We start from the raw sequence: 25735 nt of genomic DNA on the forward strand, positions 1-25735 counted from the left end.
TCACCTTCAACCCCTTAGCCTGTGATTGGATAGCAAAGGAACAGCAGAACACTGATAAGGTCAACATTCTTTCTTCCTATCTGCAACAGTATTATAGTGAAATCTGAGTAAGCCATTTCAGCAGACTGAAGGGAAGGCTGGCATTCAGCCTCAAAGGGTATCAATGATCAAAAGGTATTATCATATATTAATTTTCACATTGTATTTCAATTATTTATAGCTTACTCCTATTACTCAAGTCGATCTTGAAGTTTGTAAACTTACTTTTTGAAGATCCCCACACATTTACTTCCTTGCATTCTGTGACACACATTCTGTGTGTCACTATGCCCTGTAAGTAGGCACTGCTGTGTCACATTTCACAGAACCTGCCTTCTGACCTACAAGCGGTGCTGAGAGGAGGAGTTTCAGGAGGCAGGGTCAATGCAGGAATTACTCCTTGCAGGTAGAAAGGTACCATGGGATATGTAGTCCTTAGAAATGTAAAGTAGGCAGCAGAGGAAAAGCTGCAAAGCATGTAGGGAATCCAGAAAGTTGATGAAAAAGACGGCCAGCAGACAGGCAACACTCACACCATGAAAGGAGATTTTTCAAGTAAACTTATGTTGGATTACCTATTCCATGTACTCCTACAATATGCCTCTTGGGTAGTATTCTGGATGAGGACGAGTGGCAGAGGTATCATAGAGTGTTACTGAAAGAAAAGCTGTATCTGGCTAGGAAAGCCATTGCACTCAAATGGATTCAACCCAATCCTCCATCTGTTCGTACATGGATGAAGATGGTAAATCAAACACTGCCATATAAAAAGACGTGTATATGAACACAGAGGGTGCCCAACAAAATATAATAAGATTTGGGATGTGTGGTGTGCAATAATTAAAACCCAATAATTAAAAAGCCCATTGACTCAGAGACGTACAGTATAATAACCGTTAGAATTTAGAATTAGAATTTAGAATTCACAAAGTTGATATCTAATACCTGGGGAAATAGCGGTGACTCATTGAATGCTTTATATCTTTTATTTTGTGATCTAAGCAAGCTGTGTATACATTTTCAAACAACTTGATACATGGCAGTTTAACTGTATTTTATTGCTATGGTGATCATGTTGAGCATTTTGTTGAAATTGTTACTGTAACGCAATTTTTGTTTTAGTAAAACATTTTTACAAAATAATAAAGTATAAAAGAAGAAAAAAAAATATTATGCTGTCTCCTAATCCTAATGGTGCTTCCTCTGTGTATTCTCTGCAGACAACGAGCATGTGTACATGGAACCCTCACAGAAGCTGTACAAGTACTGCCCCAAGGAATGGAAGAAGGAGGCCAGCAGGGTAAGTCACTTGACCTGACGTGTTTGCTCAACACATTTCTTGGCTGTGTTTTGCTGAGGAATTTCACTGCTGAAAGAATCCATAAGAAACTTTTTCCAGCAGTCAAACATCTTCTTGTGAGTTTATGGCAGAAGAAAAAAATTAACCTAGACCAACCTTTTCTAGCCAGGGCTCCATGGATCACTAAGGTTTCTCATGAGGTTGCAAGGAGTTCCTTGAGCAATTACCACCAATGTAGGTGGTCACTTCCACATTGACCATCAATGGAAGGAGACGCCACAGCTCTCATCGCCCATGTTTCTTTTCTATTCTCGTTCATTTCATTTTACCATTGGTCAGTGGAGCTCCAGATGAGCAGAGACAAGGTGAAATAGAGGGATCAAAATCTACGAGAGAGATACTTCTAAGAGTAGTATTTAGTTGTACGTATGGGAAAAAGTGTAGTAAGCGTATACTCACATTCATAAGGTTGTTGGTTATCTGCCCTAGGGTCAAGCAATCTATTTTAGCATATGGAGATAGACAATACTGTCTCTACGTAGAGTGTGGACCTTCACACTTGATGCTTGTCTGAATTTTCTGGTAATTCTTGCACTGTGCTAGGTTGCGATCAGATCCAATCCAATAGTAAAAGGATGATCCCCCAAAATGGAACCAATGTGTGGTCAGTAGAGGCTCCCTTTAAACAAAAAGGTGCATCCAAGTAGATTCTTCAGGAATGCTGGTATTTATTGGTCATAAAAACAGGTTAAAACACCATCAATAAGTTTTGTGGCTCTTTAGAAGCCACTTTGTCAGGCTAGCATACCTCCTCTGCTGTGGTCCACAATGTATCACATACTCCTTTCTGGCTCATCTTAAAAGCCTTCCTAGTGTGGATCTGGTGATGGAGTGGCTGGTCTGTGGGTGGGTTTTTATCTCTTCACACAATGCATTTATCTCAACTAATAATGTTCTGTATCTTACATATATACATTTGTACTCTTGTTAGTACCCTATATGCACACTTCCTGAAGAAGCCGTGCGGCGAAACATGTAGAAGAAAATGCATAGTAATGTGACTACCCTAACAATAGTTAAAGAGGATGTTAACAAAAATTTTTCTGTGGAATTTTCCTACGGATTTTAAAATTAATTTTGAATAAATATTACTGATTTTTAACTGCTATGCCACTCCTACATGTTATCTATTTTGTACTAGAATATTCAAGGGATGTGGTGCTGCTAAAATGTATTCCTTTCACCCGCCTATATACTTTGAACTTCATCAGGAAAAGGTTTACTGTACACTTTAATGGGTGGGATCTGTATACATTCCTAAAGCTCAGAGTATACTGTATTGATAATGTACAGTTATTACATCAGTCACTGTTCTCAAGGAGCTTACCATCTAAGGTCCCTATCATACTTACTGTATATAGGGCCATACTAGAGCCAGTTTTGAAAGGGGCCAAGTAACCTACCAGTATCTGCTATCTGAGGCATGGAACACTACCTACTTGCCCCCTGTTATTACAAAAAAAAAAAATTGTTCTATTATATATATTTATCCCCATGGCAGTATCCTATCCTTATATACTGTACAGGCAATGTGTTTAATGGATTCCATTTTTATTTACTGATTTTATCATGAGCAGATATACGGAATCACCCTATTAACAGAAATTGAGAATGTGTTGCTGGCAATAGAAGCCTGAATTCTACTCTAGCAGTTGATCGATTTGCCAGAAAGTTTGTTGTTTTATGAACCCCATAAAGGAATCTGCAGAACTGCCCCCCCTAGTGGTTTCGGTGGTGCCTTCTCCATATTGTTATTTAAACAATTCCACAATGCTCTTGATTCCACAGCTGAAGATATGTGATCTAGCTTTGGCTGTGTGATTAGCGCATCACGTATAACTTAGACATTTGTATGTCATTAATCCAGGGGCCGTAAACTGTGGAGTGCTGCATGCTTGGGGCTTGAGGTCATCCTGTGTTTCTCAAAGCGCCAGTTTCATTCCCCAACAACTGTCACAGGGAGCAGGAGCAAGTTACAAGGATGGGATCCACATGGAGGATTGAAATCAGCTGTTGGTTTTTAAACATGTAGGAATTACTGCCTTGTTACACAACGTTAGGACACACAGTTGGTGCTATTTTTCCACGAAGGGCCTTCATGATTTTGCTTAAAACATGGGTGTCCAACTTTTTGGCTTCTCTGGGCCACATTGAGTGTAGAGAAATGTTCTCAGGCCGCATATAAAATATATACTATAATTAAGGTACATAAGTAATAAAATGCCGCCGCGCCCCCTGCACTAATTTAACACAACTAGAGGATGATCAAAGGAAATGGAATCAGTATACAGAGGTTTACTTGTTCTGAGAGATATTAAAGGAACACTCTAACCACCATGACCACTTCAGTGATTTGAAGTGGTCATGGTGGTAGGAGTCAGAAACACTGCACATGCTCGCCCCCCCCCCCCCCTCCTCCCTTCCGTGGCAGCGTTTGCCTACAGTTAGTTGGAAGCCATTGTGGCCATGCCCCCGACCCGACTTCCTTCCTCCACAGCAAAAAAATAAAATTGTCAGGGGTCAGTGGGCCGCATTGCCTGCGGTTCTGGGCCGTAGGTTGGACATGCCTGTGGCATTACAACATTACTTAAAGGCTTAGCCCTCCTAGGGATACTTGGGGAGACTTGTGTAGCGCTGCCCCCCATGAGGGCTGCCTAAAGGATTTTTAGCTCACTGGTTGCCCTGATCTTGCAAGTCCTCTGACACCTCTGACACCCTGGGGTCAGACATTCTTGTTGTGCCCAAAGATACTTAAGACACACACAGTCAAATGAAACAGTTGAATTTTGTTTACAGAGGTATCAAGAGAATTCGAATTTAGTAACATAAACTTGTCACTTGCAGAAGGTTTCTATGACAAATAACCCTGATGGCGGAAAATGGTCAAAAGAAACAAAAACTGATTGCAGTATATAATGAACACTTATATAAGATCAAATACTCTGTTTAGGTTGGGATCTATGGGTACGGGCCTGAAAAAGGAGCAGGGAAATTAACAAGTTTTTTTCAGACCACTACCTTTACATATTCCAATGCCACAATCCCAAGAACTTTATGAATACTGTATTTATCAATGCAAATAATTAGACCCTTAAGTCTTTAAACCTGCTCACTTAGTAATAGAGTCCTTGCTGAAAGTGTTGGCCCTCATGGCTTTAGTCTCTTTGTAGGAGGGATATGTTGTAGTCCATCAAAGAAAAGAAGGGCTTGTGATGTACTTGAGATATCATGATAATTCAAATGAAGTAAGGTAGGCTGGTATTGTCTCAACAAGCAGGGTGGTGGAAAGTATACTTGTGGTGTCCTGAAGCAACACTGTCGCTGCTCAGAAAAGAGAAAGTGTAGCACAAGGTCCTACAGGTTTAGGCAAAGGAACAAGACCGTGATGTCTGCATGCAGTGTCTCTTGTTGTAGCAGGATGGGCAGGTGCCCGCTCACCAGTCCCAACGTCCCTTGGTATCGAAAGTAGCCTCTGTAGAATCTGTCTCAAGGAATGGTGGGGCCTCGTATCACACCATGCTGCAGCTCTGCTGGATCTGGCATGGATGTGTTGGGAGCAGCCTCCAGGCTGCCACTGAGCAATCAAAAGTAGCTGGCAAGGTATGCTCCTGCACCCGCTCGCAATGACTTTTACTCCCTTTAACACAGGCCGCGACTTAACCACAGCACAGTCTGAGTCACTTGCTTGCAAATCCATGCCAGGGTCCCAGGAGAGCTATCCCGCCCCCCACACAGGTTTTATATCCCCTCTCCCAGCATTCTGTTCTTTCTTCTACAGCCAGCTGGTACTTGTAGTCCAAAACAGTCCAACTTAATTGCAAACCCTCTGGAATACATGTCCCAAGATGCTTTGCTTCACTCTCTTCACTCTGCTGGCAGGATGTGATGACATAGTCTAAACTGAGCACTAGAGAGGAACAGTCCCACTGCAGCAGATGCTATGAAATGTCTTCTGATAAGGCAAGCAATTTTGGCCAGCTCCTGGCTACATCTGGATGCTGTCTGTTGGGTATGGTGGTGAGTCCTCATCTGTAAAGTTCTAGGCTTTTACACTTGGAAGAGAGGAGACCCCTATTAAGCAGCAGAAGGTGTGAGACTAAAAGGTGGTGGGAAAAGAGCTAGGAACAATGATCAGGACATTTCATCTCCATTATGACATGGGGTGACATGGCCATTTCATAGTCGTCATGACATGGGGTGACATAGCCCAAAAGACTCCCTCTGTATTGAAAAAAAAATGCTTCTGGTTGGTTTGACCACCGTATTCTTCATCCCCTGTGTCAGAATATAGTTTACCATTTTATTAGTCAATCTTAAAGGTGAGATTTAGGGATGGAGATCCAAGCTAGCTGGACCAGTGTAAGTATGCATGCGTCATGCCCATAGGATTTCCATGGAAGACTGAAATCGCAGTTGTAGGCAGAGGTACTACAGTGATCCACCCTAGCTTCTTGGACCTGTGCCGAGCGATTGTCTGCTGCATTATGAGGTCGCCTGGTCGGCCACGGCCACCTATCAGAGAGTACTGCACTTTCCTAATGAATGCAAAGCAATTTCTGACTGGATGAGGTGAAGAGGTGGGACAATGATATTACAATCTCCATCTCGTCCAATGAGAGAACACTGTGGATTAACTGAGAAAATGCAAAGTGTTCCACGAATGGCACCCTTACCAATCAAGCAGTGTACTGTATTCAGTTCAGGGCAGAGTCTCGGGACAGGATCTGGAAGAAGGTGGCAATTATTGTAGTAGGTAGTGTCTGCTACAGTGATTTCCAGCTTCCACTGGGATCCCACAGGTAAGGTGCATACATACTTACATTAGTCCAAACTGGACCAATGTAACTATGTAAAAATTGTTTATACCTAAATTTTAACTTTTAAAGTAAACACACGATTTTCCTATTTAGAGCAAGCAACAGCCCTAAGCTACAACTCCAGCAACTCATAGCTTACACCATACATTCCTCTTGGCGGCTGAACAGAGGCAAGTGTAAGTTTGGTGAATATGGCTACGTTAAAGTGAAGTTTGTCCTGTGTGGACAAAACATATCTTCACTTTAATATAGACCTTCCTATTGTAAACGTCGAGCCTGCCATCACTCATCTCTCATTCTGCACATACGATTTGCCTATCATGCTGACCCTCTTGCTTCCATACTTTAATGCTGAACTCTGATGAGCTTAAAAAAAAACACATTTTGGTAGCCCCCCTCCTCCATTGAGCTGTAACAAAAAACAAGTTTTGCCCCCCTCCCCTGGTAAGCTGTAAATAATAAGTTTTGGTAGCCCCCTTCCCTTGGTGAACTGTAAATAACTATTTTTGGTAGCCCCCTCCCCCAGTATAGTAAGGATCTAATTTTCATGCAGTCTAGGGGGATATTTACCTTATGTCTTGCACTCCCCTTCACTCCAGCTTTAGAATAGGTTGGGCCCTCAACCCAGTGCTGTATTTTGGCCTAGGCCAACAAGGCCCAGGCCTAGGGCGGCACTTTGCAGGGGGGCAGCATAAAAGCCGCCCCCCCCCTCCACCTGAGACTCTTTTGGCCAATGGTTGCTAGAGCTGCCTCACCCACCTCTCTCTCTCTCACCCCCCCTCCTCTATCTCACTCTCTCACCCCTCTCTCTCTCTTCCCTCCTCTCTCTTTCTCTCAACCCCTCTTCTCTCATCCCCCCTCTTTCTCTCTCACCCCCTCTCTTTCTCTCTCTCTCTCTCATCCCCCCTCTCACCGCTCCCCCCTCTCTCTCTCATACTCTCACTCCCCTTCTCTCTCTCATACCCCCCTCTCTCCCTCCCTCCCTTCCTTTCCCACCCCCTCTCTCTCTTTCTCCCTCACCCATCCCACCTCTCTCTCTCCCCCTCTCTCTCTCCCACCCCCCTCTCACCCCCCCCCCCCTCTTGTGAGATCTCAGGGATTCATGCTGGCACTTGGAGTCCTTCAATCTTGGAGGGAGTCACATCCGTTAAAAAGGAAGAAGTGTGGCAAATTTACATAGGAGGGGGAAAGGGGGCGCCCAATTTTAGTCTTGCCTAGGGCAGCACAAAACCAAAATACACCACTGCCTTAACCTCCCTATGTACAAAGGACCAGTGGTCCTGCATAGTATTGGATGACATCATTGAGGGGGCAGCTGCACGCCCAGAGAAGAGGAGAGGCTCTGGGGAGCAAGGAATAAGGTAAACAATTGGGTCTATTATATGCCCCTCAGACTAAACAGGCAGTAAACCCTTACTACCTGGGACATGTCATTAGCTGACTGGTGCTCAGCTTTAAGTCACTGTACCAGAACAACCATGCCGGTAAAGTTTTGTTCAACTTTACATTGACATACCAGATTCAGAAAATATTGAAAGAAGTGGTTTCAGCAGGAGGTTAGTAATGGCAGTCCCTGTATTATTCTTACTTTAAACTGCACCCACATTGCATGCATTCAACAAAGGAACAGATTAGGGAAGATCGGCTCTGCCCTTGTTTTTCCAGTTATGAAAATTTAAAAATGTATGAATAGTACTTCCTATTTATCGAACTCCAGTCAAAAGTTTTGTATGTGTTTAGGACTGACTTGGGAAGAGTAAATACTCCTGTCATATTTATATTGCTGTTTATGACCCTATTGGGGAGATTTTAATACACTTCCTGTCCCTCTGACACAGTGCTTTAAGTGGCCCAAAAGAGGTGCCGGTACTCTATTATAGCCTATAAATTTTGTCCACCCCCCACCCCACACCAGGGTCCCCACAGAGCACCCCCCCGGCCTGGGCTGGGACTCCCGAGCAGGGGGACTCACTGGTGCTGACTGGTCTGGCTCTGGAGTGGGAAATATTCTTGGGGGGGGGGCAATTGAGGGCGCAGATGTCCAAAATAAGCATACTGGTACACTAAGGGGCACGTAGAGGTGGCGGTATGCTCAAGAGCCATATTTGGAAGTGGCGGTACTGAGTACCAGTGCATACCGGCCCACTTAAAGCACAGCTCTGACAGCAGGATAAGTAAGTGATAACAACTTTACAGAGGCTCTAACCCTTTCCCACTTTTGAAAAAGTGTTTAGTTGCAGTCTGTGCATAGCTCCCTCCTAGTGTTGGTTTGTTTTACTAGTTACCACGCTAGGAGCCTCCATAAGTTAGAGCATGGGACATGGGTTTCCAACCTACCCTGCTGCGATTGATGCTACACAACCTACAGAGCCTTTGTCAGGTTTAAAACAATTACTGCACACCTGAATTGCTTGGCCCCCGGTCCTGTGGTTTGAGATTGGGTCTGTCAGGGGGCCGTTCTACACAGCTGGCCCCAATACACCGGGGACATGGGTTTCTAGTCATGTGGTCCATAAGGTGGACGTGTCATCACCAATCCCCTGACTGTGCCAGTCTTTACACCTACTACTGACTACTTGTTCCCCAGGTATAGGCCACCATAAATGGTGCACTTCTTTATAGTTTGCATAAGTCTGTTACAGAATGGCTCCACCTTGTATGACATGTCCTGTTTAGTGCTTTGCCCACAAAGGACCGGGGCCCCCAGCAATTCAGTTGTGAAATAATGGTGTTCACCCCCAACAAAGGCCCAGTAGACTGTGTAGTGTGAGCTGGAGCACAGGTCTCCAAATTACCTCTCTGCAATTAAGTTACACAGGTGGTAACGCAGGAAGTGGCGTAGTAACCTGCCACTAGAAGGCGCTACTTGTAACCCTACTGGATAGATTTCCCATTGCTTCTGTCCTGATAAAGGCGTCCTATGGAACAGGAAATGAGGGAGATCTCAGTCCACAAATGACACAGCCCCGTTCCTACTCTGTCCAAATGTTTTGAAGTGGAGTTCAGAGTTTAAACCTGAAATAAGCATAATGAATCACAAAAAGGTGTTAGCCATTTCTCATTGGGTATCATAGACACTTCAACCACCTGTTCAGCCGTAAGGAAAGATTCAGAATACCTTCTACAAAAATAAACATAAACTGCTATGTTCTCAGATCACATGTCAGAAAAATGGAGATTAACTTTAAATAGCAAATTACATTTCTTATATTTTTATTGTTTGTTTTTTGTTATTTATAGGGAATTGACCAGTTCGGTCCTCCAATGATTGTCCATTTTCGAGTGCAATATTATGTTGAAAATGGCAGACTGATAAGGTAAGATTTTCAATAGGTTTGTTCTCATAGCTCCATCCCCAGAGTGTTTAAAGTTTAAAGCGAACTCGTTATTTGCGTATACTGTACCTCCCAGGTAATTATTCACTAAGCAGGCAATAGCAGCCCCAAGAACCAGCTTTTTGCTTTTTTTTTTTTTTTTAATTGCCCTTCGGGGAAAAAAAAAAAAAAAAACTCTGGCTTCAATGCTCTCCTCCTCATTGGTGCTGCCCCGTCAGTAGTTGTCTCTCTCAAAATGCTGCAAGCCTCTGTTGATCCCGCCAGAAACGTCCTGTTTTTAGTTTGCTAACCCTGCCTCATTGCTGCAATAAAATCTCAAGCAAAGTTGTCAGCCCAGCCCAGTTCTCCACTGGTTTACAGAACATCTCCCTGTCTTCTCATCTCCATAATAGAGGCGGTATTCTGTAGTCCAGTAGAGGAGGATTCAGGATCACCAGTTAATAAATAAAAGGAAAAAAATCTCGGAAAGAGAAAACTAAGACTAGCCATACACTGATGGGTTTTTTTTTTTCAGCCTGCAGACAAAAAAAAAAAAATTCGAAAAAAAATGGATTCCTCCATTCATGCTTTACAGGGCAGATGGACAAATTCCCCTGCTTGGCTACTGCATTTAAACAGCTGCCACCAGTGGCTGTCAGAACACCCGAACTGCAGCGGAATCTTATGCCTCATTTCCACTGAGCAGATCGGTTCGGTACGCTATTTTGAGTGTTTCCATTATGAAAGTGGCTCATACAACCGAACCAAATCGCACCATTCCTGGTCCTCCTTCAGATGTAGGGCCATAGGAAATGGTACGGTTAGGGCGGAGCTACTCGCGTCACACGGTATATCCCACTGATTGGCAGACAGGAAAACGTCAATGCTCATGTTAATGATTTGATGTAAACCCTGCATGGCCCCTGGCGGTCCGACTTGCATTGGAAACGCTCACCTGAATAGGCCTGACCATTCTAACCCTTCCAAACTGTACCGACCCGAACCGTTCCGCTCAGTGGAAACGAGGCATTATTGGATGCAGCTACTGTTTAGCTGACCGTTTTCTGCCTCAAGGAATGTAGAACGGAAGGGGGACACCCATGGAGCAAATTTTGCAGTGTATGCCCTCCTTCATCCAGCCTCCACATCTAAGAACTGGTACACAGCAATAGATTGAATTTTTACTCCTGGGTTTTAACACCCAGTACATTTATAAAACGACATTCAGAATTTACACTTGAAAGGTACCACATTCACCTGGTACTAGGTTTCATAAGCTACTGCAGGACTTCGTTAAACAGAACTGGCCGGGCCTACGTGGCAAAATCTTATACAGTATGTGTGATTGCCACATTTCCACATCTGCTCATGGAAAAAAGAAATCAAGTCCTTCAGATGTGTAATATATTTATCTAAACATACATCAGTTCTGGGGCCTCTGTGGCCCCCTCAGAACATGACATGGCTCCCCGGGACTGGCCTGCAGATGTGTCCTGGGTGGGGCCCAGCCCTAATCCCCAATTTTGCTATTCATTTCCCAGCCTAAGCAAACATCTGGCTTTCATCGAATAAATGGAATAGGTTTGGCTGGGAAAACAGAGTAACAGAACTCCGGGGGAGAAAGATGAAAAGAGATAGCGGGAATTTATTCATCAGAACAGGACACAGAAGTTTTTAGCATGAACCCATAGCAACCAGACAGAGTAGTTTGCAGCACTGTAGTGTAGTTCAATTTTGGGCATTTAAAAAACATACATTTTGGGATCACAGTACTCCCTTTCGACCACAAGAGATCATCAACCTTTTGGAATGAATGATCCCCATCATTTTATTGTATGGAGAATTATAGTAATATGTATTTGGGTCCTTGAATAAAATCTTGGCACAGATTTTGCACATTTACGTTGGTTTCCTCCAGGTACTCCAGTGTCTTCCCACACTCCAAACACATGCTGGTAGGTTAAAGAATTCCAGGTATGGATATTATTACATTGGTTCAACTTGGACCAATCTATATATCGTACCTGGGGGATCTCTCTAGAACAGGGTTTGTCATCCAGGGATTCATGGAATCCTAGGGTTTGTCCAGAGGTTGCTATGGGTTCCCTGAGCAATGAGCACTTTCTGCCACTCTGACTCTAACTCTAAGTTCCCACTGACGCCATCTATCTTTTTAGCGATTTGTAGGGGGGAATTCTTCTCAATGACCACAAGTGTAAGGAGCATTCTTCTCACTGACCATCACATTAACCACTTAAGCCCCGGAAGATTTTACCCCCTTCCTGACCAGGGCCTATTTTGCGATTCGGCACTGCGTGACTTTAACGGACAATTGCGCGGTCGTGCGACGCTGTACCCAAATGAAATTGACGTCCTTCTTTTCCCACCAACAGAGCTTTCTTTTGGTGGTATTTGATCACCTGTGCGATTTTTTTTTTTTTTGATCATGTGCTATAAACAAAAAAAGAGCGACAATTTTGCAAAAATAACAATATTTTTCAAATTTTTTTATATGAAATTCCCCCCCAAAAAAATGTAAAAATCTAAATTTTTTAACATTTTAGGCCAATTTGTTTTCTGCTACATATGTTTGGTAAAAAAAATCGCAAACAGCGTATTTTTATTGGTTTGCGCAAAAGTTATTGCGTTTACTAACTAAGGGAAAGATTTTTGTCATTTTTGGTGTTTTTTTTCTTTTTTTAACGAGTAATGGCGGCGATCTGCGATTTTTTTTTTTTTTTGCGGGACTGCGACATTGCGGTGGACAGATCGGACCCTTGACTGACATTTTTGACACTTTTGGGGGTACCAGTGACATTACTACAGTAATCAGTGCTATACATATGCACTGTTACTGTAAAAATGACACTGGGAGGGAAGGGGTTAACTTTATTGGAGAGGGAGGGGTTAAGTGTGTCCCTAGGGGCGTGCTTCTAACTGTGATTGGATGTGGCTGTGTGTGTAACAGCAGAGATCAATGGTCCTACATAGCAGGACCGAGTGATCTGTGCTTTTACACAGGGGAGAATGACAGGCGGCTGTGTTTACATTAGCCGCCTGCCTTTCTCCCTCTCCACCCGACGATCGCGAGTGACCGGCGGACATCGGGTCCGCCGGTCACACGCGCAGGCTGCTGAGGGAACGAGCGGGGGTGGGAGCGCGCCTCCGACGGCACGCGCTCGCCCCCCTATTGGCTTCCAGGCTAGTGACGTACTGGTATGTCACTTTGCCTGGGAGGGGCTGACCGCCGCCGTATATAGTCAGGCGGCGGTCGGCAAGTGGTTAATCTATTATGAGTTGTAGATGTAGTAATTTTTAGCAGGGGTTACCTGAGCCTTGAAAATTATTTCAAGGGTTCCTTCTGCATTGGAAAGGTTGCAAAAGACTGGTCTAGAAGGACCCTACTCCAGTGATCACCACTCTCTTTTCCAGCTGCCCCATTGTATTGTGAACATTTAAGTCCAGGGGTCTTCAAACTATGGCCCTCCAGTTGTTCAGGAACTACAATTCCCATCATGCCTAGTCATGTCTGTGAGTGTCAGAGTTTTACAATGCCTCATGGAATGCCTCAACAGCTGGGGGGCCGTAGTTTGAGGATCCGTGTTTAAGGTAATTTGGCACAGACACCACCATTCAGAGAATGCTTTACATTTTCTCAATGAATGCAAAGCGTTCCCTGATTGGTCAAGGTCGAGAGGTGATCAATGAAATTGTTGGTACACACATTCTGTGCAAATGGTTCAAAATCAAATGTTCTCCTTCTATTTCCTCTACAGGTCAAATGTTCTTCATTCATATGTGTTTTGAGAAAATACCACATTATGGTTATTAGATGGAGCTAAAGATCTAAGGGACCTGGGCATTTATGTTCTTCTTTTCTGTCATTATGCAGCGATAGGACAGCACGGTACTATTACTATTGGCACCTGAGGAAACAAACCCTGCTCTCCCAGAGCACAGTGAGGGAAGAGGCCTACTTCCTGCTGGCCTCCTATGCCCTTCAGGCTGACCTGGGCAACTTCAAGAAGAACAAACACCATGGAAAATACTTTGACCCAGAAGCCTATTTTCCTCCTTGGGTAAGATGGAGATTTGATAGCATTTTCTTTGTTGCTGTTAGGGCTTAATATTTGTAGTCTTTTTTTTTTTTGTCAGAATAACCCCAAGCTTACAAAACGCGTTGGCTTAATGATGACCATCAGTGTCCATTGTAGCACAAATGCTCAGACCAAATTTAGCAGCTTTAAATGCAGTGGATAACTTCATACACACTCTGTAGCTAATTGCCAACCTAAGTCATCTTTTTGAGGACAAATAAGACTTTTTTATTTTGTACATGTTTTTAATAAACATCCTACCCATGTTTTTATTATTATATGTTTTTAATAATGTATCAGTTATGTTTTTCTTTTAACACTAACCTTTTCTAACATGGTATCTCTTTGCCTGTGGGAGATGCACAAGGTAAACTTGTTCTAGTGAAAAATCTCTATCCCCTTACTTTGGAGAGATCTGTTCTTACTTCCTACTGTGTTTCGGGGACAGGAAGTGGAAACAACCACCCTATTTACTTCTTTGTCCAAAACTGGATAAAAAAGTTGTGCCTTTTGTAATGGTACTCACCGTCACTGGGAGTGAAAGACATATACTTAATGGTTTGGATTGCTTCAAGTGGGAGAGTAATATTTGTCAGCCATGTATCTCAGGAAATATGAAGATTTGATCCCACTTTGCACTCTAAGACCTATAGCCTGTTGCCATGAAGCCTGACTCCTAAATAATCATAGCAATACGTAGATGTGTATTCCATGTACTTCAATGTAGGAGACGGACAGACTGTCATTGGCATTCTTGTCCTATTGTCTGTTTTGAGGTGGGATGTGTATTGTTAAGTCTGCCTGTCCCATTGTTAAATGTTAATGAGCCCACATTGTTCTGTCCAGATGGCTAGATAATTAGTTCAGGTTAATTATGTTTCTGTATACAATTTCATCTGCATATGATAATGTAATCAGGCAACCCCTGACCTGTGTGTGGTAATCTGATCAGGGGGGAGGCCCATGCTATATATGAATTCTGTGTGACTGTTCAATAAAGAGTGATTCCAGTAAAAGCTAAGTTGTCGGCTAGATTTGTATGGAGGGCGGCTGGACTATTTAGTATCTATGTTCAAGACTGAAGGAAGGCGTATACTGACGGAAGACCACAATTATAGTGTGGGTCGGAGGTTCCGTTACACCTTTTTTAAAACTTTTAGAATTCTGTGCTGATAATGTGACATTTCCCCTTTAAATCCTGTATGTAAATGTTATTGTGTCACTGCCCCGCCGGTAATAAACATCATGAATCTTGCTGGGGGTCAGACAGCCGTGACTGTGACATAGCGCAGTAAATAAGCACTTTGACAAAATGACAAATTATAATGATGCTGGAGAGCAGCACATCTGTAAATTCATTATTACAAATGGAAAATTGATCGAAATGCTGATTGCTCTAGCCTCTGCTGGGACGGGAAGGGGGCCAGCATTAATCCAGCTTTATTCGAAGTTTCTGACATATTACAGAGACACAGTCTAAGAATGCAATATACTCGCGGCCATTAACTCCACAAAACTTCATCTTCTACACCGCGGGGAGCCAAGCACTAATCTGCAGATAAGGACGGAACAAAATCAGCTTCATAATGTTCAAAATGAGCTGCTCTGCTAGTAAAGAGGACCTGTCATTAAGGCTGCATTCACAGTTCAGGCTACCCTGGGCAAATGTTTTCAAGGATCTTAACCACTTAAGCCCCGGAGGATTTGGCTGCTAAACGACCAGGGGGTATTTTGCGATTCGGCACTGCGTGACTTTAACGGACAATTGCGCGGTCGTGCGATGCTGTACCTAAACGAATTTGGCGTCCTTTTTTTCCCACAAACAGAGCTTTCTTTTGGCGGTATTTGATCACCTGTGCGATTTTTTGATCACGCGCTATAAACAAAAAAAGAGCGTCAATTTTGCAAAAATAGCAATATTTTTCCCTTTTTTTTATATGAAATTCCCCCCCAAAAAAATGTAAAAATCAAAATTTTTTAACATTTTCGGCCAATTTGTTTTATGCTACCTATGTTTGGTAAAAAAAATCGCAAAAAGCGTATTTCCATTGGTTTGCGCAAAAGTTATTGCGTTTACTGACTAAGGGAAAGATTTTTGTCATTTTTGTTGTTTTTTTTTTTAACGCGTAATGGCGGCGATCTGCGATTTTTTTTGCGGTACTGCGACATTGCGGCGGACAGATCGGACCCTTGACTGACATTTTTGACACTTTTAGGGTTACCAGTGACATTACTGCAGTAATCAGTGCTATATATATGCACTGTTACTGTAAAAATACACTGGTAGTGAAGGGGTTAACTTTATTTGAGAGGGAGGGGCTGTGTGTGTCCCTAGGGGCGTGATTCTAACTGTGATTGGCTGTGGCTTCAGCTGTATGCAGAGTGATCAACGGATCTACATAGTAGATCCATATGATCAGCTCTCATACAGAGGGGAGAATGACAGGCAGCTTGTTTACACAAGCTGCCTGACTTTCTCCCTCTCCCCCGCCGATCGCAGAGTGGCCGGCGGACATCGGGTCCGCCGGTCACACGCGCGGGGGGGTCCGTGACCACACGGGAACGGGAGCGCGCCTCCGGCGGCGCGCGCTCGCTCCTTAGACCCTCACAAGCTAGTGACGTAGCCCTACGTCACTTTGCCTGTGAGGGGCTGACCGCCGACGTAGATCGGCGTGCGGCGGTCGGCAAGTGGTTAAAGCAAAATTTGGTGCCTCAAGCCAAAGGGGTGGGACTTTAGGGGCTCAGTCAGGTAATAGAACACATAGTAAGTAAAAACTGTTACAATTTATTGAAGGTAATTTACATAATAATGCATATAATAATAATCATCATAATGTGCCAATGGGTTATAGACCCATGTGAGAAGGTGAAAATAAGATAGAGAAGTGACAATGTGAATGGTGACTCTGATATAGATCTCTGTCTATTCTTGCTCATATATGACTGTGAGCTTGTTGAGAGAGAGTATATCTGAAACTTCAGACGCGTTTCGCATTGTTAATAGTATACTGCCTTTATCAAGGAAGAGGGGGGGCCACCATATCTGAAAGATATATAGTGGGTACATGTCAAAAATGCAATGCATAAAAAATAGAGAATTTTTTATTATAATGTGATGAGGTAAGTATACACATACTTGTGACTAAAAAGTCGGATCCCGGACCTTTCTATTGGTTCTCCCAAAGCTATTCACACAGGATTACCCAGGTGTACCCCTGCTGGTACACCTACATCATACCCACAATTGTAAGTGACTCAAGATTATATATAGTGGTTCATGAAAGAAACTATAAAATCTTCTCTATGACTCCGATATAATGTGCAATTATTACAATATTCCAGGCAAACCAAGAAGGGTTCCCCCCACACAAGTCAAAGTACCTACATTTCATGTAAGTCCGTGGAAAGTTACCCCCTTCTTTACTCATAATTATAAAGCACAAACTCTCATTACCACCATTTTTATATCCTTTACATCACAGAGATAGCAAGTCCTCCAAAATCCTGTGTGAATAGCTTTGGGAGAACAAATAAAAAGGTCCGGGATCCGACTTTTTAGTCACAAGTATGTGTATACTTACCTCATCACATTATAATAAAAAATTCTCTATTTTTTATGCATTGCATTTTTGACATGTACCCACTATATATCTTTCAGATATGGTGGCCCCCCCTCTTCCTTGATAAAGGCAGTATACTATTAACAATGCCGAAACGCGTCGAAGTTTCAGATATACTCTCTCTCAACAAGCTCACAGTCATATATGAGCAAGAATAGACAGAGATCTATATCAGAGTCACCATTCACATTGTCACTTCTCTATCTTATTTTCACCTTCTCACATGGGTCTATAACCCATTGGCACATTATGATGATTATCATTATATGCATTATTATGTAAATTACCTTCAATAAATTGTAACAGTTTTTACTTACTATGTGTTCTATTACCTGACTGAGCCCCTAAAGTCCCACCCCTTTGGCTTGAGGCACCAAATTTTGCTTTAAGATTCTTATCCGGGATGTTGGCTACACCTACTATATAAGGTACCAGGGATCAATACACAATCCAATGTTTTCAAGGAAACCCCCTTGCAAGGCTACTTTCCTTTGGCCTCCAGCTGTGCTACGTAAATTTGAATGTGCTGTTACAGTTTGCTTGTGAATTGATTTGTACAGTATAGAGACATATCATTGGTATGTATCCTAACAAGTGTCTACAGAGGAAGAAATAGATTATTTGAGCAGCAGAGAGTCTTGGTACAACCCTATAAAACTGGCATGACTTATTTATGACTTGTGTACCATAGGCATGCGCACAGGATGTGCCAGTTGTGCCTGGGCAGAGCTCAATAAAGTGAAGAAGAAACTTATCTGAGCAGCAGAGAGTCTTGATGCACACCTATAAACTATAGTATGAACAGTCTTCAAGTCCATTTTTAATTAAAAAGCTCATCTGAGCAAGAGAGTGTCTTGGTACACCCCTATAAACTAATCGACTTATAATATGTACAGTCAGGGCTGTCTTTAACACAGGGCAAAAGGGGCAGCTGCCAGGGGTCCAATCATTGTTGTGGGGCCCAAAGCAGCTGCCCCTTGAGCCCCCAAATAGTTGATAAGTGGATTCAAGAGGGCCCAAGAAAATTTTTGCCCAGGGTCCAATCAATATTAAAGACGGTCCTGTGTGCAGTCCACCAGTCTGGACTCAATAGAGAAGGGGGGAAAACCTTATCTGAGCAGCAGAGAGTCTTGTTGCCTGTACTCAACAGTCAGCATTTGGCTTCAAGTTTTAGTCCACACAGGCCTTCAGTTTTCAGTGTTGCTGACAGTTTCTTCCGTCTACATAAGAAGCCAAAGGGTGACTCCGCACACTAAAATTTCACTTTGGGTGCTCTGACCTTTGAGTGCGTTCTGTTTGAATATAGAGTATGGATGAGGTGTGTATAGCACACTTTGTATTGGCTTCATAGAAGATGTGTTTAGCCTTTACCCAGCAAAAACAATAGGTTCTCCATGTTGTGTTCCCAACTCCTCCCATCCGTTGCCCTCTATAAAAAGGAACACCAAACTGCTAAATCCGACCTCCAGCCTCCCTTCAATCTTGCACAGTTGTACAGACTTCTCTCCTGGATTGAAATGGCTTACTCTGATTTCACTGCACACTGTGAGCTTCTCACAATGTGCATTAAAACCTGTAGCAAGTCAGGGCCCGTCTCATTTCCTGGCTGTTGGATATCCAGTATCATCTAGCTCTTTCCTCCCTAGCTTGACTGTCCCTGGCCTGCCCCTTTCATTCATTGGATTTCAGTTCTTTCAGCCATGGAGGCTCAGCAAGCATCACAAGTGGGTGTCTCTAGTAACACTTAGGTGAAGGAGCCCTTTCTTTTCTATTCTAATCTGTGCATCAAGTCATATTCAAGACTTGTTTTTGGGAAGCTACAAAAACCTACAATGACACTTAGGTGGTGGCGCCCTCTTTCTTTTCTTGTCCAGTCTGTGCATTAGGTCATACTCAAGGCTTGCTTTTAAGGTACAGAAACCACCTCTAATAACACTTAGGTGGTGGCGCCCTCTTTCTTTTCTTTTCTAATCTGTGCATCAAGTCATATATTCAAGGCTTGTTTTTGGGATGCTGCAAAAACCTACAATGACACTTAGGTGGTGGCGCCCTCTTTCTTTTCTTTTCTAATCTGTGCTTCAAGTCCTATTCAGGGCTTGTTTTTGGGATGCTGCAAAAACGTACAATAACACTTGGGTAGTAGCACCCTCTTCTTTTCATTTCCCTCACGTGTAGGTGTTATCTAGGTTGGTCTGCATGCAAATACAGCCTGCCTAGGGACACCCACTTCTACAGACTAACATCCACCCATCAAGATGTTTTGATATTTGCTTGCATGAGGGCAGAGGACTATGTAGAGAAGTACTGAGGCAGGTTGCTGTGATGTTTTCAGGAAGCCAAGTACAGCACCCTGCTGGCTCCTCCCACAAGACATGATCTGCCTGCATTGCGTAGAGAAGTATAGATTGATTGTGTCACTGTGTCTAAAATAAGACATGCAATGAAAATGTAAAGATTTTATTTGGAAATATCATTAGCATGTCAATTGGGAGGGGGGGGGGGGGGACAAGGTAAAACAAAAGCAGATTAAAGCGGATCTGCACACCACAAATCAAACACAATATTTTATTCAATTTTTAATATTCAAAGCAAACTCCCACATCCATCCATGTCTCCATGCTTTATTTTGTTTAGAAATCACTTTGAAAAACATCCCCTAGCAATTCTGTCTGCGGCCATCTTGAGTAAGGGCAATGATTCATATAGCATTTACTTCCTGGAATACATTTGCCTTTAGTTCAAGCATGCATGCTGGAGAGTGTGCTTAGCTGAGAAAACCTCTCATTCCCTCCTGAAGACTCCTGGGATGTATGACGTAATTTGCCTAGGCATGAAACCAGGAAGTAACTGAAGAAATGAGAAACAAAAGTTCAAAACAAGTAAATATGATCTACTTTACTAATGATAGCAGCATTAGGATTAAAAATAATCAATGTTGATTGGGAGAGTGAAGTTCCACTTTAAGCTGCAGCCAAGTATTTGTAATGCACTGCCATAGAGCTGTATCCCTCTCTGACACTACATTGCTCATTGTGCTTTTCTTCTGCAGATAATTAAGAAGCGAGGAAAAGATTATATCCTCAAGCACATTCCTAATATTCACCGCGACCAATTTGCACTGAGCGTGTCAGAAGCACAACTGATGTATATCAAAGAAGCCGCAAGACTCGACGACCTCTGCGTCCATTACTACAGGTTATACAAGGTGAGAAGGCAGACGGAGGGTATGAAGTGTAAGCTGTATGCCCCAGTAAGCTCTACCTGGCTGTGTGTGATAACCCCAGGGAAAGATCCAGCAATACAATAGAATTCTTCCCCGGCCTGACTGTCCCTGGTCCTCCCCTTTAATTCATTGGATTTCAGTTATTTCATTAATGGAAGCTCAGCATCACCTGTGGGCAGGGCCGCAGATAAGGGGATACCACCAGTCCTTCTGTATGGGGCCCGGGTCAGCAGGGGGGCTGAGGCAGCAAAGTGAGTTCAATGTGGGCAGGGAGGGTGATCGGCGGGGAGGGGAGGGGGGGGGGTAATTACTGGAAACTGATCCCTGTATTACTCTCTCTGCAGCAGCTAAAAGCTGGCTTCTTCTCCTCTCCCTCCTACTGACTTTCAGCTTCTGCAGAGGGGCATTGGTTCCAGTAATTGCCCCCCCAGCCACACTGATCAAACTCCCTGTGCACCATAAGTTTTCACCTGCCAGGCCCCCCTGTGTGCTTGCCCTACCCCGGAAGTGCGTCTGGCTTCCCTCCTCTTCTTACTGCCGGCAAGTGTAAGCACACAATAGGATTCTTCCGGATGGAGAGTGGAGGAAGAGTCCAGTAAATATGTCATATTTACCAACCCCTTCCTTTCCTGAATGAACACAATGACTGATTGATACTGATCACACGTTGGGCTCATTCATAACTGAAGCAAAGCATTGGAGTCTCTTTAAATCTGCCGCTCTATAGAGGCGAATGGAGGGTCCGATTGGGTCCACCTGAAAACAGACAGCCGGACCCGGTCAGACCAATCGTGTAAAAGGGGCCTAAGGCTGCTTTCACACGGATGCACTGCGCTTTACCTGCATCTCAACTGACCTCAATCTTCACTTCTTCCTCAGAATTCCTGCAGGTATTGCTGGCTGCTGCTGTCCCCCAGGCGGGTATGGCTGGTGTCTGCTGCTGGCTGTCCTCCAGGGCTGGTACTGCTAGCTGGTACTGTTGGTGGGTACTGCTGGTTAGTGCTGTTGGCTGGTACTGCTGGCGGGTACTGTTAGTAGGTATTGATGGCTGTTTCCGACCCACCATTCCCGACCATCAGTGTGACAGGAGCCAGCGCTAGAGAAAGCATGAGGCTGCAGTATAGAGCAGAGCCAATGCTTCCTGTATCGCTCCCCTTACAGGAGCGCATTTGGTATCACTCCCCCTGTGACAGGATATGGCACTATACAGGAAGCCTCGGCTCTGTTCTTCAGTGATGCTCTCGGGATGGTGGGTCAGGAACCCGCAATCTGGGCTTACCGACCCGCCATCCCAGAGCAGGAGGTGGGGCCGGGATCCTGTTGGGGGGGCACAGTATAATGTTGGGGGGCCATGGCCCCACTGCCCCCCCCCCCCCCCAAGTGACGCCACTGAAGCAGATTCAGCTTCAGCTTTAAAACTAATCATTTTATATTTGGTTTCAATTTTGCAGGATAAAAGGGAGGTAGAAGCTTCATTGCTCCTTGGATTAACCCTGCGAGGAATTCAAATCTTCCAGGTTGGTGCTTCAATACTAAATCTGTAAAGAGCATTCACGATGAATCGTTATTTAATTATTGTGAATCCTTATTTAATTATCGTTTATCCTAACTAGACACTGTACCTGTATCAGAGCTTGTGTTCACAGGGGTGGCCAGTTGGGTAATTCCATTGGGGCGCGTAAGCCTATTTTTGACCAGTTCTCAGCATGCATGAATAGTTAATGACTGTCCCATGTGTATATATCATTATATATAAATTCATAGATGACGTTTTTTTAAAAAGTTTACATTGTCTAAGATTTTTCTCCCCTTTTTAGAGTACAGGAGACGAAAAGCAACTGCTGTACGACTTCCCCTGGACCAATGTGGGAAAACTGGTATTTGTGGTAAGTGATTACAAAAAAAACAAGAAGGGTCTGGGTGGGAGGCACAATTTCTGAATTAAACATTTAAAAAATGTATGTGTGTTCCTTCCTGTACGGTAATCGCTGTGTCCAACAAAGATCGCATTATGCGGGAACAAACCTCAGGCAGGCGCCAAGTATGGCAGGATTATCCCTCTTAAGAACTTAATGAGGAGTTAAATGCTCTAAGATTTAGAAGTGAGTGAAATTGGCTACTACTTTTGACCATGTTAGGCTCCATTCACACCTGAGCGATCTGCAGCGATAACTGCAACCCCTCCTTTTTTTTTTTAGCTTTTTAAAAAAAAAAATGTTGTAGAGTGTTTGTTTTTGGAGCGGCACCATTTATTTGAATAGGCCTCCCTCAGCTTCAAATACGCTCCAAAAGAAGCTCATATACCAAATCCTGGCACAGAGCCAGAAGCGTTTGCGGTCACAGTTTTTGTCGCTATTGTAGCGTGATTTGTCCCTCGACAAACGTGGCAAAATCTCTGCGTTTATGGGGGTGCTATTAACCTCCCTGGCGGTATTCCCGAGTGTGGCTCGGGGTGGAATTTCAGTATCATTAGCGGTAACCCCAAGCCACACTTTGGGATACCGCCAGGGAGGATCGCTGGATCCTGGAAGAGGTTACTTACCTTGTCTCCGGGATCCCGCAATGTATTCCGCCAGTGTACGGTGGCCGGATCTTCCGCCTGATGCTGTGTGCCCTGGCTTCCGTTCCCTGGGAGCGTCACGTCACAGGGGGGTGGAACCGGCGGCAAATTCAAAAAGTTAAAAACACAAACACACTGATACATTGTAATCCTATTGGATTACATTACTAAATAAAATAAATTGACCTTAATTTGCCCCCCAGTGCTTTCTCCAGTGCCCTTGCCTGCAGTTTAATAAAATTAGTAAAATAATGGTACCGCTTTCAGCACCTAAAATCTAAAACAATCTTACCACCAGGGAGGTTAAGAAATAAGAGCATCACAAACATGTTCTGCATTTTTGCTGTGATTCTGGAATCGCTGACAGAATTGCGGCGATTCCACCCACGATCCGAACTGCTTGGGTATGAAAGGAGCCTTAAAGTGCATGTGTGCCCACACTATGAACATTAAAATATTTGAATATTTTTTAACAAGTGACAAAAGATTGTTTAAACACTCACTGACCTCTGTAGCTGCATGCACAGTGGAGTAAATTATACTCTAAAACAGAAATTTTCAATCTGGGCTCCATGGAAGCCTAGTGTTGCTGCAAAGATTGCTAGGGGTTCATGTTTAAATACTCAATGACTTCTGTAGTTGCATGTGCTGTAGAGTAATTTATCCTCTAAAAAGTAGCCATTCTCGTCCCGAGTTCCATGAAAGTATAGGGTTCCTGAAAAGATTGCTATGGGTTCCTTGAAAAGAGGCTGATTGACTTCCTATCTGATGGTGCGTACATAGTACCGGTGCCAACGCCACTTGGCAGAGCCAGCAGCATGACATCTATGATCTTTTTTAGCTGTCTGGAAGTGTAGCATTCTGACACTATAAGGGAGGGGAGTTTTTTAAATGGCCCCCGGTGAATTTTTTTTCGTCAGGGGTTCTCTGACACGTGAATGTTATTTCAAGGGTTCCTGTGGTTTGAGAAAAGCAGCACTTGGATCACAGCAGCAGAGAATCTGAAATCCCCATTCGTTCTAGTGTAGTGCTACATTGGACATTGCACACGTGAATATTTTTTGCACACTAGCCTATTGATATGTTACATTTTAGTAATAACACTGTGTTTTGGTTTACGAAAGGAACAGAGGCAGTTCACTTAGCAAAGTGAATGTTCAGTCTTTACACCTTTACTAAATAGATCCTAATGAGTCACTGGAAACTGTTATCTGCAACTTGTTTCTATATTTCCTTCAGGGCAAAAAGTTTGAGATCTTACCGGATGGCTTACCCTCGGCCAGAAAATTGACCTACTATACTGGCTGCTCCATGCGCTCACGGCATCTCCTTCAGCTGTTGAGTAACAGTCACCAACTCTACATGAAACTCCAGCCAGTACTACGGCAAGTTCGACTGCTAGAGGAGAATGAAGGTGGGTAATGTTTGACTGTTCCAGGTCAAAATGTATCCACTAATGGTTTATGGGATACTTCTGAAAGGCTAACGTCTTTGTTTTTTTAAACCAGGGTTTCTCACCTGGGGTTCAGCGGAACTCTAGGGTTCTGTGGAAGGCCCACAGTGGTCCCACCACTTTCCACCATTGCACTGGAGATATATATTTACCCAATGGTGACTTAAGTGTCCCAGAAGGCTACAGCTGTTTAGAACACTAAATAATGCCGGACAGATTGATATCAGTTGGACAGTATTCTTTTAGTTCCATCGCAGAAGTCACCACTCTGAGCCAACAGCGTAGGACAAAAGGAGCAGGTTTTTCAAGATAATTAATACCGAGGCTTACTCTAGATTGGCTGATAGTATGTGTCCTGTCTCTGATTTTGAATAAAATGACAATTTGTAATTACAATGGCACAGATTCATCTACTAATTCAAAGTACAATAAAGTATTTAAAGTAAAACTACCAGATCTCCTTGGTGTAATTACCAACCCCGTTTCAGTGCCATCTTACCGAATGGGTACACTGGGCAGTTGCCCAGGGGCCCCACTTGCCCGGGGGGCCCTACCTGCCCAGCGACCCAGCCCCAGGCAAGCATTTGTCCCAATTCCCGTGTGCATCCCGCCGCCGAACTTGGCAGATGGCAATCACCTGTCGGCCCTGCGCTGCTGTCAGACCACTTGGGCCATGGAGGGGGAGCCCAATACTGCAGGAATGCCTGTCCACCTCCACGGAAGCAGGCGCACACACAGGACAGTTGAGTCTGAATCCCGTCCGTGTGTGTGTTCACCGGACCCAGCCGCCCAACTTGGAAGCTGCCATTACCCTGGCACTGCTGTACCAATAAATATCGCCTTATCGATAATTTGCATTTTTATTCTCTTGGGTGATTGGGTAGGCAGGGCCCCAGTGCACTGCATTGCCCAGGGGTCTTTAAAGCTCTTAAGATGGCACTGCCCCGTTTACATCGACTTTGAAGAGTTCCAACTCCTCCTGTTACAATTTCCATTATAGAAAATAGATTCGAATTCCAGCAGGGACTGTGTCAAATTTGGGTAGAAGACAGTGCTGGACTTGTGCTGCTGGAGGCTGCCCAGCGGCAGGTTTGGAGAGGAGCAGCTGGTGTGAAGAAAAATGTCTCACTTGATCATTTTGATGTAGCACCCTCCGATATAAGTGCTAGAAGAGTATAGTTTTTGGGTCTTTCTGTTTACCAGGTAAACTTATAGTGCTCTCTACCTACCAGGGAGCCAGATCTATTGATAG

At 43.8% G+C, this 25735-nt stretch overlaps 1 protein-coding gene across 2 annotated transcripts in view; it reads left to right on the plus strand.

Annotated features, from left to right (window-relative positions):
* Window positions 1–25735, plus strand: part of FRMD6 (FERM domain containing 6) — a 147645-nt gene that overhangs the window by 105825 nt on the left and 16085 nt on the right. For both annotated transcript variants that reach the window (XM_082242666.1, XM_082242665.1), the window contains exons 4-10: window positions 1260–1339; window positions 9457–9533; window positions 13423–13609; window positions 20297–20452; window positions 21922–21987; window positions 22288–22356; window positions 24270–24444. In XM_082242666.1, coding sequence (XP_082098792.1) covers window positions 1260–1339; window positions 9457–9533; window positions 13423–13609; window positions 20297–20452; window positions 21922–21987; window positions 22288–22356; window positions 24270–24444 — 810 coding nt within the window. The remainder of the gene's footprint in view (window positions 1–1259; window positions 1340–9456; window positions 9534–13422; window positions 13610–20296; window positions 20453–21921; window positions 21988–22287; window positions 22357–24269; window positions 24445–25735) is intronic.

The sequence above is a fragment of the Pelophylax lessonae genome (genome assembly GCF_965119305.1).
Source record: "Pelophylax lessonae genome assembly, chromosome: 13".
Taxonomy (NCBI): Eukaryota; Metazoa; Chordata; class Amphibia; order Anura; family Ranidae; genus Pelophylax; species Pelophylax lessonae.